This window comes from Aquila chrysaetos, chromosome 24 (genome assembly GCF_900496995.4).
Source record: "Aquila chrysaetos chrysaetos chromosome 24, bAquChr1.4, whole genome shotgun sequence".
Lineage (NCBI taxonomy): Eukaryota > Metazoa > Chordata > Aves > Accipitriformes > Accipitridae > Aquila > Aquila chrysaetos.
The window spans coordinates 20,876,941-20,888,738 of NC_044027.1; the positions used below are offsets into that span (position 1 = coordinate 20,876,941).

At 40.7% G+C, this 11,798-nt stretch overlaps 1 protein-coding gene across 9 annotated transcripts; it reads right to left on the reverse strand.

Moving 5' to 3' along the window:
• Positions 1-1,681: 1,681 nt before the first annotated feature.
• FBXW2 (F-box and WD repeat domain containing 2) lies at positions 1,682-11,767 on the reverse strand. Of its 9 annotated transcripts, none has more exons than XM_029999905.2 (8): positions 11,501-11,767; positions 11,133-11,226; positions 9,436-9,945; positions 7,166-7,360; positions 6,227-6,360; positions 5,506-5,592; positions 4,700-4,869; positions 1,682-3,190 (listed from the first exon to the last, which is right to left on the reverse strand). In XM_029999905.2, the coding sequence occupies exons 3-8, from the start codon at positions 9,923-9,925 to the stop codon at positions 2,902-2,904; spliced, it is 1,365 nt and encodes a 454-aa protein (XP_029855765.1). In that variant the 5' UTR covers positions 9,926-9,945; positions 11,133-11,226; positions 11,501-11,767; the 3' UTR covers positions 1,682-2,901. The 9 variants fall into 9 exon arrangements, with proteins under 9 accessions (XP_029855765.1, XP_029855763.1, XP_029855764.1 ...); XM_029999903.2 differs by having other exon boundaries at positions 11,406-11,767; XM_029999904.2 differs by lacking the exon at positions 11,133-11,226.
• Positions 11,768-11,798: the final 31 nt, after the last annotated feature.

Sequence of the window (11,798 nt, forward strand, 5' to 3'; positions counted from 1 at the left end):
TAGCATGATATGCTCGGGACTTTGTTTAGGTAAGCTGGACGCACAATCTCTCTGGGCAACTTGTTCCAGTCTTAAACTATCCTCACAGTGGAGAAGAGCTAGTTGGAATTTCTCTTCTTGCAATGTGTGACCATTGGCCCTTGTCCTGCTGCATGATGCTGAGATGAGTCTGACTTTGTCTTCTCTATACACCTTCTTATTAGGTAGCTGGAGACAGCAGCAGTGCCTCCCCACCCCATGCTCGCCACCACCTTCCCTTCCCCACCATTCTCTCTGGAAGACTGAACTCAGCTGTTTCTCAGACATCTTGTGCTCCACCTCCCTGTCCCTCTCTATGGCCTCTCATGGGACTTGCTCCAGTGGGTCAGTCTGTTTTGTGCTGGGGAACTCAACATTGGACTCAGTGTGGCCTTGAGCACAGAATAGAGGTGAAGAATCCCTTCCCCTGAACTCCTAGTTATGTACCTGTTAGTACAGTGCAGTATAGAGTTGGCCTTCTTTGTCACAAGGGCATATTGTGGAATCCTGTTCAATTTGCTGTGCAACAGCATTCCCAGGTCCTTTCCTGTAAAGCTGCTTTCCATCTAGTTGGCTCCAACCTGCCTGTTGTGTAGGGTGATTGTGTCTCAGGTGCAGGGTCGTGCATTTGCTTTGGTTAAACTTCATGAGATTTCTGTCAGCCCACTTGTCCGGTTTGTTGAGGACCCTCAGAATAGCATTCACTGTTGTCTCGCATATTGACTGCTTCCCCTTCCCATGGTTTCCCCTTCCCCTCCAAATTAGTATTGTTGGGAACTTGCTGAGAGTGGACTCTGCATCATAAAGGTCACTAATAAAGTAGTTAACCAATTCTAGCTCCCGAAGAACACTTCTATTAACTGGTTACCAGTGATGACCACTCTTTGAGCTTGGCAGGCCAGCCCATTTTCTACTTGTCTTGCAGTCCAAATATTCACTCCGTACTTCACTGTTTTGGGTACGAGGACATTTCTGGCATGTTCCTGTCTACACTCCTGCTGTGAAGTAATCTTTCAAAGCTAATGCAACGTTTTATAGCTGGCCCATCATCATGTGGCTCCTTTAGAGTAAGGTGAGTCACTGCACACATCATACACATTATAGTTACTCCCACATTAAGAATTATGAGAACTGGGTTTCAAGACAAGTTATTGAAAGATTTCTGTTTCACGTAAGCTTCCTTCACTTTTGACTGAGACAACAAAAGCTCTAAGAGATCATCATTTGTGCCCCAGTCAGTGTGATTTGAATCGAGCGCAGTGAATTTGGCTTCCAATTGATAAAATCCTTGACTACAAACACCTTTTCAAAGTAAGTTTGTGTGAATACAGGTGGAAAACTGAGTACTTAAGACTCTAGCCTTGTATTCAAGAGATAGCACTCCAACTGTGACTTCATGCAGTTCCTATCGCGTCACTCAAATACTGATTCTTGCATATGAAAACTGCCCTTCCATTGGTGTAATTCATACTGCATATATTTGGGAACCTTGGCTTTTGTTCAGTACTAAGTATGAAATTAGGTCTTCTTGGATAGTGGGAAGAAAAAAAAAATCATACTAACTGTAGTAATGCTAGGCCATTTTATCTTTTCAAGGACATGAGCCAATCTTCATGAAAACCCATGTTTTCAAGTTGTGTAAAAAAAAAAAAAAAAAAAAAAAGACATTAAGGGGAGATTTTATTGTAAGGGAGGAGGGGAAACCAACCTAAAGCGTTTCTAAAGCATGTGATGTCATTGATACAGCTTTTAAGTACAAGTCAAATACCACAAAAGTATGTGGATAGGTATTTGCTAGTCAATAGTTAACTCGTGTACATCGGGTCTCCTATGATGATGAAAGCTAAAGACCTTTTTCTAGTCCTATACTTTTCTTCAGACTTTCGATACTTTTTCCATGCCCCCGCCCAAGATGTGGCAGTCTCACTGTTATTTGCCCCTGCTTTCCAAATCTAGATGTAGCAACTGCTTGAAGTGCATGATTATACTAATTGCAACTTTTGGAAAAAGTGAATGGCTGCTAGACATCATTTAATGTAAGAGAGTGACTCTTGCTGTAGAGATTGAACATAATCTTCCTATTCATTACATTTCTACCTACCTGTGAACTAAGTTATGTTCTCACACAAATTACAGGAGATACAGACTATAAATAAAACACTGATCAAGCCATTCTGAGTTACCATCAGCAAATATGATGAATACTGTCAGAGGTTCTCTAAGGTTAATTGTGTTGGCAAGCTCCATTAGATAGATGAAAAGTTGGCTCATTCTTGCTGAGGAGAGTTCATATTTACATGTTCCCGAACTTAAATTATTATTGTTAGCATCTGATCCTAGTTAAAGGACTCATTTGATTCTTCTATTTCAAAGGCTAAGTATTTAAAGCTATCAGAAGGAAAAACCATTTTGAAGAGAATGATACTGGAGAGAGAAAGGGTTTGTTATCTTCTCATTTGAGTTAAGCAGCCATGCACTGTAACCAGTATTTGCTGTTACACATACACAAGCCTATGGTTCTGAAATAGTAGCTTCACCTTCTGTTTCAACAACAAAAAATAGGTCAGAAGTCAGGTCAAGCACTACTTCATTTCAAACTTGATGGTGGATTTGAATGGTTTACATGTTAAAAGCTATGCTTCAGAGCCCAAATAGGTATGCTTAAACATGAGTACAGACAAAATTTTGTGGTGAATACTGTTAGCATGCTGTATTGCATTATGTCCAAAACCACCCATTCCCAAATGCCCAAATAAAAGTAAATGATTGTGCATTGCATGATGATACCATTAGGTGTGCAACTTTGGTTCATGCAAAGTCTCATTTTATGGACACACTGCTGATAGTCCATATATTCCTGAAGATCCTGCATATGTGAGCTTTTCAGCCATGTTCTTTCCATAACACCAAATGGATACTATGGTCCGGCATACTCGTGGCAAAAACCAAGCCCATATCATTTTGGCCATTTAGTCCATTTAACCAAGACATTTCACCAGCCAAAAAGCTTGAGCCTCTCTTTGACTTCCTATACTCTGGAAGAGGCCAGCGGCTTATCAGTTTTTCTGTCCTCAAGTCCATTATATACAGGTATCTGTTATCAAACAGTAGAGCAAATATCTCTCCAAAGCCCAGCAAGGACACATTTGAGAAGTCAGGAGGTTTGATAACCCTAGAAGACAAGACAGCATTGTTACAAACTCTGTCACGATGTAGTCATGAAGCTGCATTACTAAAACATATCCTTATGTGTCTATAGAAAGTAAGTGTCTAAACTCATCATTCTGAAAGCATTTAGAAAGAACTGGATGCAAATTCTTCAAATTAAGCAACTGAACACTTAGCTGCAGTCAGGCCTGTGGTCTCAGTTCTGGCTTTGTGCATTCAGGACAGACCCTTCTGACCTAAGTAAAGGTTAGGGTTTGAAAGGGATTCTGCACAGCACTAGGGGAAAAAAAAAAAGTCTTGTTTCCAGATACACACAAAAGAGCAAATGTACTTGTGTTTTACAGTAAATTTCCATAGGGATTTCATGCCTCAATATCTTTAAATTAAGAGGTAAAACCTGTTGTTATTATTTTGACCACTCTTTTAAAAGGTGGAAATAAAACACAGAAATGCCTTCTTGTGATAAGAAGGCAAGATAAATCATTCAAGATTGGTCCTTAACAGAATGCTGTTTTACTGATACTCAGCATAAGTTACACATTTTCATCTTGGGGAGAAATAAAAGTATTTGTTAGTTCCCCTACACCTTTAGGATATTTTTGCCTTAATAAATAAAACTTGAAACAGAAATTGAAGAGAGTAAGTTTTCCACAACTGACTGAGCATTTGATCATAGCATTACATGAAGCACAGAACTGAGGCACAAAAATGTATGGAGATGAAAATCTGTTCTCAGCAGTAAGAGAACATCTTTCTCTTTTGAAAGATAGCAGTGTAAACTAAGAGGTGAAATTACTCAGTTATTCTTTCTGAAAAGAAGCACTTCCCTTGGAGTAGATCTTCCTATGGTAGATAGATACTGTACAAATATTCAGGCCATTTCAATTTAGAGTCTGCTAACAGTTCTAAAATGCAATTTTTTCTTTAATAAGTTACTTTTTAATAAGTTACTCTTTAATAAGTTAATCTTAGATGCCACCATTTCTGACAGATACAGCCTCGTTCTTCTTACAGAAACAGAATGCCATCCTGTTTGATCCCTTACTGTAGTCTGATAGACTTCACTATCACTCCACAGCATTATTAAGAATGACAGATCAGTAGTGCTATAAGGAAAAAGAGTCTTTTAAATTTCTTTTCCCATGAAAGGACCCCCAGAAATGGCTGCCTGGTTCTCTGTAAAGCAGTCTCCACAGCAACATTAACTTCTAGTCACTACAGTTTCACATTCACAACTACAGCACTGCAGTCTGATTTAAGTCTATATTGGAACTGTTGAGCTTATGGAATGAAAATATGAAAGAGGACTAGCCTGTGGCCAGAAACCAAAACAGCAATCAAATGATTCATATTAACAGATCATAAATTAGAATTAAACCTGGGCAATATGTGTAAAGTAAGATGTTTACAGAATTATCAAGATTCTTTTGGCCTACATCTAAAGTAAGTTATTAAAACCAGTATGTTCTACTTCTTATTTATTTAAAGAAGACTAAGAAACTGAAACACTTACCTGAGAATATCATAGCTAGCAAAGTCCCACTGGTATAATCCTAGGGCTGAACTGCACACTATGTATTTACCATCAAAGTGCAGTCTGGGCTGTAGGGAGATGCTGCGATCTTCAGAAACGGACAGTGTTTTTAAGCACTTGCAGTTTATTTCCCTTCCAATAGGCCAAATCTACAATTAAAACACAGTTTAAGACCATAAAACATTCACATTATAAACCGTTACACAAATAGCCTCACAGTCTCTCTTTAAGCATGGGGTAAATGTGTGCATGTTTTTTCAGAAATATTTATCTCCTTTAGGTAGGAACATCAATTCTGTAAGTGACTTGTCTTACAGTATTTTTGCAGTATGTGTTGTTTCTAGCCTAAAAAATCCCAGTGAAAATGGGTGCTTTACAGAATGGCAAAAAAATCAACTATCCAGTTGGACAGAAATGTAACAACGTTTCAGTTATGAAGCACTTCCACAGCCACAAACTATTTACAGCACTCTCCAGCCCAAAAGTCCCCAAGAGTAACAGTACTTGCAGTTAAGTGCTTCCCTGTCAAGTTAGCACATTAGGCATGCACTGAAAGCACTTACTTTTTGCATTACCATTCATGTAGAGCTATCATTTAAATCTAAACATGAAGGAAAGCATTGAAAAGTTAGCTTCCAAAGAGTTGCATGTCTTGTACGCAACTTTACAAGCAGGCAATATGGGAGAAAATAAAGTCGTCTATTATTCATAAACTTCAGCGAAGCACTCAAGCATTTTATTACCCTGGGTATCAAAATGATATACGTATGATATATGGTACATACCTTGATTTCATACTTATCTGCACTTAGAAGAATATAATCCCCAGGACTATGCATAAGAGACTTGACTTTGCACTTCTGCAAAACTACCTGTAATTGAAGGATGTAATGATTTATGTTGATGCTGCTAAATAACCGAACTTTCACTTGCATTTTTCACTTCATTGACAACGTGTATACTGTACTCTTGTATAAAGGCAATACAAATACTTTTAGTAACTGAAGGGAAACTACAGTATACACTTCTCTTGTTCCTACTAGTGACAACTTACTGCATTAATAAGCGAACATACGTACTTCACCTCTAGAATTACCCCCCCACCTTCCAAGTTCTGAAATACTTGGAAGAAAAATACTGTTTCTTGACTTCAGAACTCTTTTCATACTCAGATTCTGGTTATCAAGACCATCAGTTTTTCTACATAATTTTTAAAGTAGCTTGCTTTCAGAACCATTGTTTTTATTCAGTCTTTGAATCAAACACTGATTCCTAATATTATTCCAGCTGCTTTGGAATAGAAATATCTTCAATGGTCTGAAAGGTTTAACTATAGCTTCTTTAAGTATTTTTTCTGCTGAAATGTTATTTTGCAGTATTTCCTGATGTTCTTTAGATTCTACACCTAGGTACAGGTTTAGGATTAGGAAACAGAAATTTAGAACACGTTACAAACTTATTGCAAGTAAGTGTTTTGCAAGATTAATTAAAAATCAATATTCCCACCTTAGTGACCCATTCTGTGTGTCCAGTAAGGGTATTCAGGCACGTTCCTGTTGATAAGGCCCATACTTTCACAGTGAAGTCTGCAGAGCCACTGACCAGAATATCAAGTTCATCATTGTAATCCACACTAAAAACTACAAGCAAAGAGGGTACTAAATAAGGAATACCAGTCTCTATGCACACATTTTTCTGTAAGTGAGACACTAACTAGTAGCCTCTATATGAATTTAGTAGCCTCTAAATTCATATGCTACTACAGCTTTAACTGTTGCTCTTGAACTGTATATGTGAATTGTTGCTCTGGATTCCTAAGCTTACACTGCAAAATTACTGATTTTTGTCCAAATTAAGAGCATGTACATCAGTGGTTCCTTTATGGTTGGATTATGGCAAAGCATAACTTAAGCTAGTTCCTATTTTAAGAGTTGTAGTAAGTCAATTCCAGCAGGATTAGTACATTTGATATATCTCATTACTCACAGGGGAACAGACCTACAGCTGAGTTGAGGGTATTTTGCAGTAGAGGACAGAGAAGTTAATTATGAGGAAAATGCAAATACAGATTCCCACGTCCTGTTATGCTCTTTGCAGGAAGCCCACCTCCAGTCTGGGGATATAAAGAACTGCTATTGCCATGTGTTCCCTGCTACCTAGGGTTTGCATCTTTTTGGTAGACTTGAAAGTACTGAATAACCATGGCATTTAGTATTATTTTCATGCAACTGCAAAACACTACATGGCTAAGCTTTGACATTATTCAAGGGCAGACACATCTAGATCTGTTCTGGCTGGTTCCCGCCCCACCCTAAAAGGTGACATGGGAGAGGGCCTAAAAAAAGAAAAAGCTATTGTGCAAAGAGCTAACTTAAATTATAATTTGTTTGATCATGATGTATGTTACTTGACTGGTGAAATTAAAAATTGAAAAGTTCAACATACCTGCACCAGTATGTCCTCTAAAATGCTGTGTCTTTGCCCCAGAGCTCCATTCCCAACAGGCTACTGTGTTATCAAAAGATCCTGTTACAAGCTTTTGTTCATCAAACTTCACTGCAGCACAAGTGTGTGTCTGGATACCATATATGCACTGACCTGTGCTTACATCCCACAGTTTTGCAGACAAGTCATCTGATCCTAGAATATAAAAGAACAGGGTAATTGGAAACAAAGAGTAAATAATATTTCCACTCCTATACTCATCTTCCATGTTTGTCTTAAATATAGTATTTTCATGGAACCACAGAGTGGTTATGGTTGGAAGGGACTCTGGAGGTCAATTCTTCCAACCCCCCTACTCAAGCAGAACCACCTAGAGCCGTTTGCTCAGGACCACGACCAGATGGCTTTTGAATATGTCCAAGGATGGATGTTCTACAGTCTCCCTGGGCAACCTATGCTCAATCATTCTCACAGTTTTAGAGGGAACCTCCTGTGTTTCAGTTTGTGTCCACTGCCTCTTGTCCCGACATTGGGCACCACTGAGAAGAGCCTGGCTCCATCTTCTTTGCATCCTCAGTTCAGGTATTTACATACATTGATAAGATCCTCCCTGAGCCCACTCTGGGATAAAAAGTCCCAGGTCTCTCAGCCTTTCTTCATATGAGAGATGCTCCAGTCCCTTCATCATCTTCATGGCCCTTCGCTGGACTCTCCAGTGTGTCCACATCTCTCTTGTACTGAGGAGCCCAGAACTGGACACAGTACTCCAGGTGTGGCCTTGCCACTGCTGAGTGGAGAAGAAGGATCGCCTCCCTCAACCTACTGGCAACACTCCTAAAGCAGCCCAGGATACTGTTAGCCACCTTTGCAGCAAGGGCATGTTGGTGGCTCGTGTTCAACTTGGTGTCCACCAGGATACCCCAGGTCTTTTCTGCCAAGCTGCGTTCCAGCTCGGTGGCCCCCAGCACGTACTGGTGCCATGGAGTTTTTCCTCCTCAGGTGCAGGGCTTTGCATTTCCCCATGTTGAACTTTTTCTCATTAAATAGTACTTTCAAGCTGCTTGAATGGGGAATAAGCACTAGTTTTAAGTCTTGGCACTACAGCAAAGCCTCTTGTTTTCATGTTAATTAAGCTACTAGGCCTTCAAGTTTCCTCATACCCTTTTAGCACCTTCCATAGATTCCAGCACTGCCTCTGATTGACAGTGTCTATTGAAACAGACGCATGGATGTTTTACATGATACATCACTCTCAGGTTTCTCTCCCAAAAGTTTCTTTTTTTTTTTTTTTTTTTAAAAACTCGTAACAGTAAGTCCAGACTGCTGGCCTTGGAGAGCCGAATAAAACCCCGGACTCTTACACCTGTCACCTGTTGTTTCTCCTGGTGGTTTCAGCACAAAAGTGTGCGACTTCTCAGAAAGTTTTGACAATGCTGCTTCCTGTGTATTTATGTTCCTTGCTGAGTAGGGAAGTGAAAGACTGGCTAGAGTTCAGTTGGTTTCTAGTAACCATCTTAACATACCAACAAATGTGGGAGTACTTAGCCAGTATTCCCAACTTATTCTATAGCATTGTTGTCTCAAATGATTGGGAAATCCTTGGAATACATTCCGACAGCAGTTTATTGTAACTTTGTTACTATTCTTTCATACTTAAGGTTTCATATTTGTTCTGGATGTATTTTTAAGTTCAAACTGAAATCTTGAAGTCTGCAGACTTCAGGAAGGAAGCTGAAATTATCATTACAATGTGCAAGTCAGACTAATAGCAAGGTTAAATCTAGTTTACAGGTCTTCATACAAGCACTTATGTTAAGGACTGAAAGTGCTTACCGACTGTATCAGAGAAATTGTCTCGTTTCAAGGAAGAAGACAGACTTTTCCTGCCACACCTTGGGAGACTGCAGTGATCACGTAGCCCAAACAAGGTCCCTTTAACTGGAAGTTATCCTCTTAAGAGGATAATTAACATATCTGTACTTCTCAAATGGGCTTACTAAGCTGAAGCACACTTACTGTTACTGTTTTTTTAACCAAGAAAGAAATTGGTCTCCCTGTTTTCCTATTAAAGTGACTAATGAGTTTATTAGTGTGCCAGGTGTTTCAGAAATTGAAAAAAGTAGTAATTTTGAATCATCTTAAACTGCATTAGCACTAAAAAAATAATATGTCTGGTAAAGGAAAAGCAAATTGTCATTAATCGTGGGGTGGGGACACACACACACACACACAAAGAATTGTAAGACTCACAAGTTTTCTGTCCTTCCTACCTGTACACAGAAGTCCATCTTTATAGTAAAGTGCATATACTCTGGCACTGTGTCCAATTAAAGAGGATGTCTCAAAGGCTTCGTGGTCCTTCAGTTGCTTCATCCTTAGAATAGCCTTTAGGTAAACCTTCTTCCAATGTAGAGGATCCTGAACAGAGTCATCTATTTGCCAACCCAAATTCTTACATGCAGTCTGCCACACCTCTGTACAGGCACTTATAACCTTATTCCACTGCTTAGAGACGAGGCAACATGTGAGTAAGGTCTGAGGATCAAGCCATTTTAACAGATAAAAACTAAGTTCCAATGGAAGAAGTTTGAGGAAGTCCCTCTTGAGGAGAATCTCTAGATTATTGGAGAGGTGCCTGAGCTGGACTGCTCCACTCAAGCTAATCAGGTGATCCAGAGTTTCATTTTTCTGCAAGTCCGTCAGAGAAAGAAATGTAATAGAAATGTTATCAAGCCATGCTTCAAAGTCCTTTTTCTCCATAAGGTTATGGAAAAATTTACCTGTGATACATCAAAATACTGTATTAGTTCCGTTCAGAAAACAAGGTAAGCATCACATCTTTATTACTGGTACATCAGTATTCCAAATGGCATGTTAACACATAGACTAAAGTGACCAAATGCATTTTAAAATATTCATTAGGTTAGGACTAAGCATTTGCATGCACTTTGAACTATCATTTGTCCCACATCAGACTTAGAAGTGAATTGTATGGAGGTAGTGAATGTTAGCATTCATATGAATGTTAACATCCTTCTTGTTCTAGGTTAACACTTTCAAATTCTGAATCCAATAAGGTAAGGGTTAGTTTAAGTTTTAAACCTATTATAGCAAATAAACACTGTCTTACAGTTTACTCATGGATTATACTGATAAAGGGAAGAAACCAAAGGATATAAGCAGAATTATAAGCTAGTTACTGACAGAACTTATTCATACCTTTGTCCTGAACTATTTTAAACGCAAAGCAGGTAACTGTATTTTTTTTCAAAAGAAGCTACAGAGAGATGTCTGAAAAACTGCGTTGAAGGATATGTTAGCTGTCTTTCTATTTGGCTCGTGTAAAGACTAGATTGTGCTGGTCTAGTATCAACTGACATGTCTGCACTGCTTTGACCTAAACACTTTTTTCTTTTTTTTTGTAATTCCTTTTTTTTTTCCTATTTTCTCAGTTTATTTCCAATGAAAAGTATTAACTGTGAAACTGAAGGTTTGAAATACTGTAAACTCCTGAACTACGTGATCTGTATGCATTTATACTATCCTGCGGCATCTCAAGTTCCTACAATAAGCCTGGACAAGTGATTAACAAGATAAATGTCGGGCAAACAGTTAAAACCCCATAATTATTTATTTCCTCTGGAAGATCCAATTCAATTCATGAGACACCCAGCTGAATTTAATTCATGGAAGCTCCCAAACCCAAAGAATTGAGGAATCTGAGTGGGAGTCAATAACGTGTTTATTTCTATACAGACATTTTACCTTCACAGAATAGGATCTTAGAGTACGCCTCTTAACGTGGCATAGTAGTACGGAAAAGCAGAGTCTTCACTATGAAAGGCTGCATATGGCATGCAATTGTTGATAAAAACACAAGAAGGTACTGGGTGTCAAATGCAGAGAAACAGCTGCTCCTACCAAGCCACAAGTTCATACAGTAACTTCTCCTGCTGACAGCACTTACCGGCTTTCCTCAGCACATACGGTACCGAATATATTTTGCTGTTCTAACAGGCATGTGTTCTCTTTGAAACGAACAACAATTTCTAACGGGCTCCCTAAGAGTAAAGAAGTAGGCGAGTTCTAAGGCGTCTGTTGTCTTCCATACGGGAGCTACCACTGAAATCGAGGGCTGCCGCGAGGCCCCGAGACGGCGGCCCGCAGCTGCCCGCGCGAGGCTCTTTTCCAGCCGTCGTCCGGCCGGCCCGATCCGCTCCCCCCGCCCACTCCCATATACCTCCGCACGCAAACAAGGCGGCCAGGACTGGAGACTTCCAGCGCCGCTGCCGCCGACAGCCGCCGCGCCGCTCGCCCGAGTCCCGCGGCGCTCACCTCAGGTAGCGGCCGGGCGCGGAGCGTCCTTCGGCACGCAGCAGCAGCCGCCGCCGCTCGCGCGGCCCCCCCGAGCCCGGCACGGGCTGGGGCTTCCCCGCGGCCATCGCTCCCACGGCAGGACAAGGCTCCCAGCGCTTCCGCGGCCCGCACCGCAACCTGCGGGCGACCCGCGGCGGGCGGTCGCCCTCGGGCGGGGACGCGGCGCCTCAGCCACGCTCCGGCGCGGGGAGGGGAGGGGAGCGGGGCGGGGCGAGCCCCGCGCCGCGGCCCCTGCGCCGGGGGAACCGGCCGGCAC

What these genes read in the sequence shown, in the direction of transcription:
- FBXW2 (XM_029999904.2), bottom strand. Translation starts at nt 9,925, where the DNA reads ATGGAGAAAAAGGACTTTGAAGCATGGCTTGATAACATTTCTATTACA. An exon ending in TAGAGGACATACTGGTGCAG is followed by an intron (nt 6,361 to 7,165) that starts GTATGTTGAACT and finishes CTTTGCTTGTAG; the next exon opens with TTTTTAGTGTGGATTACAAT. An exon ending in ACACAGAATGGGTCACTAAG is followed by an intron (nt 5,593 to 6,226) that starts GTGGGAATATTG and finishes CTTCAATTACAG; the next exon opens with GTAGTTTTGCAGAAGTGCAA.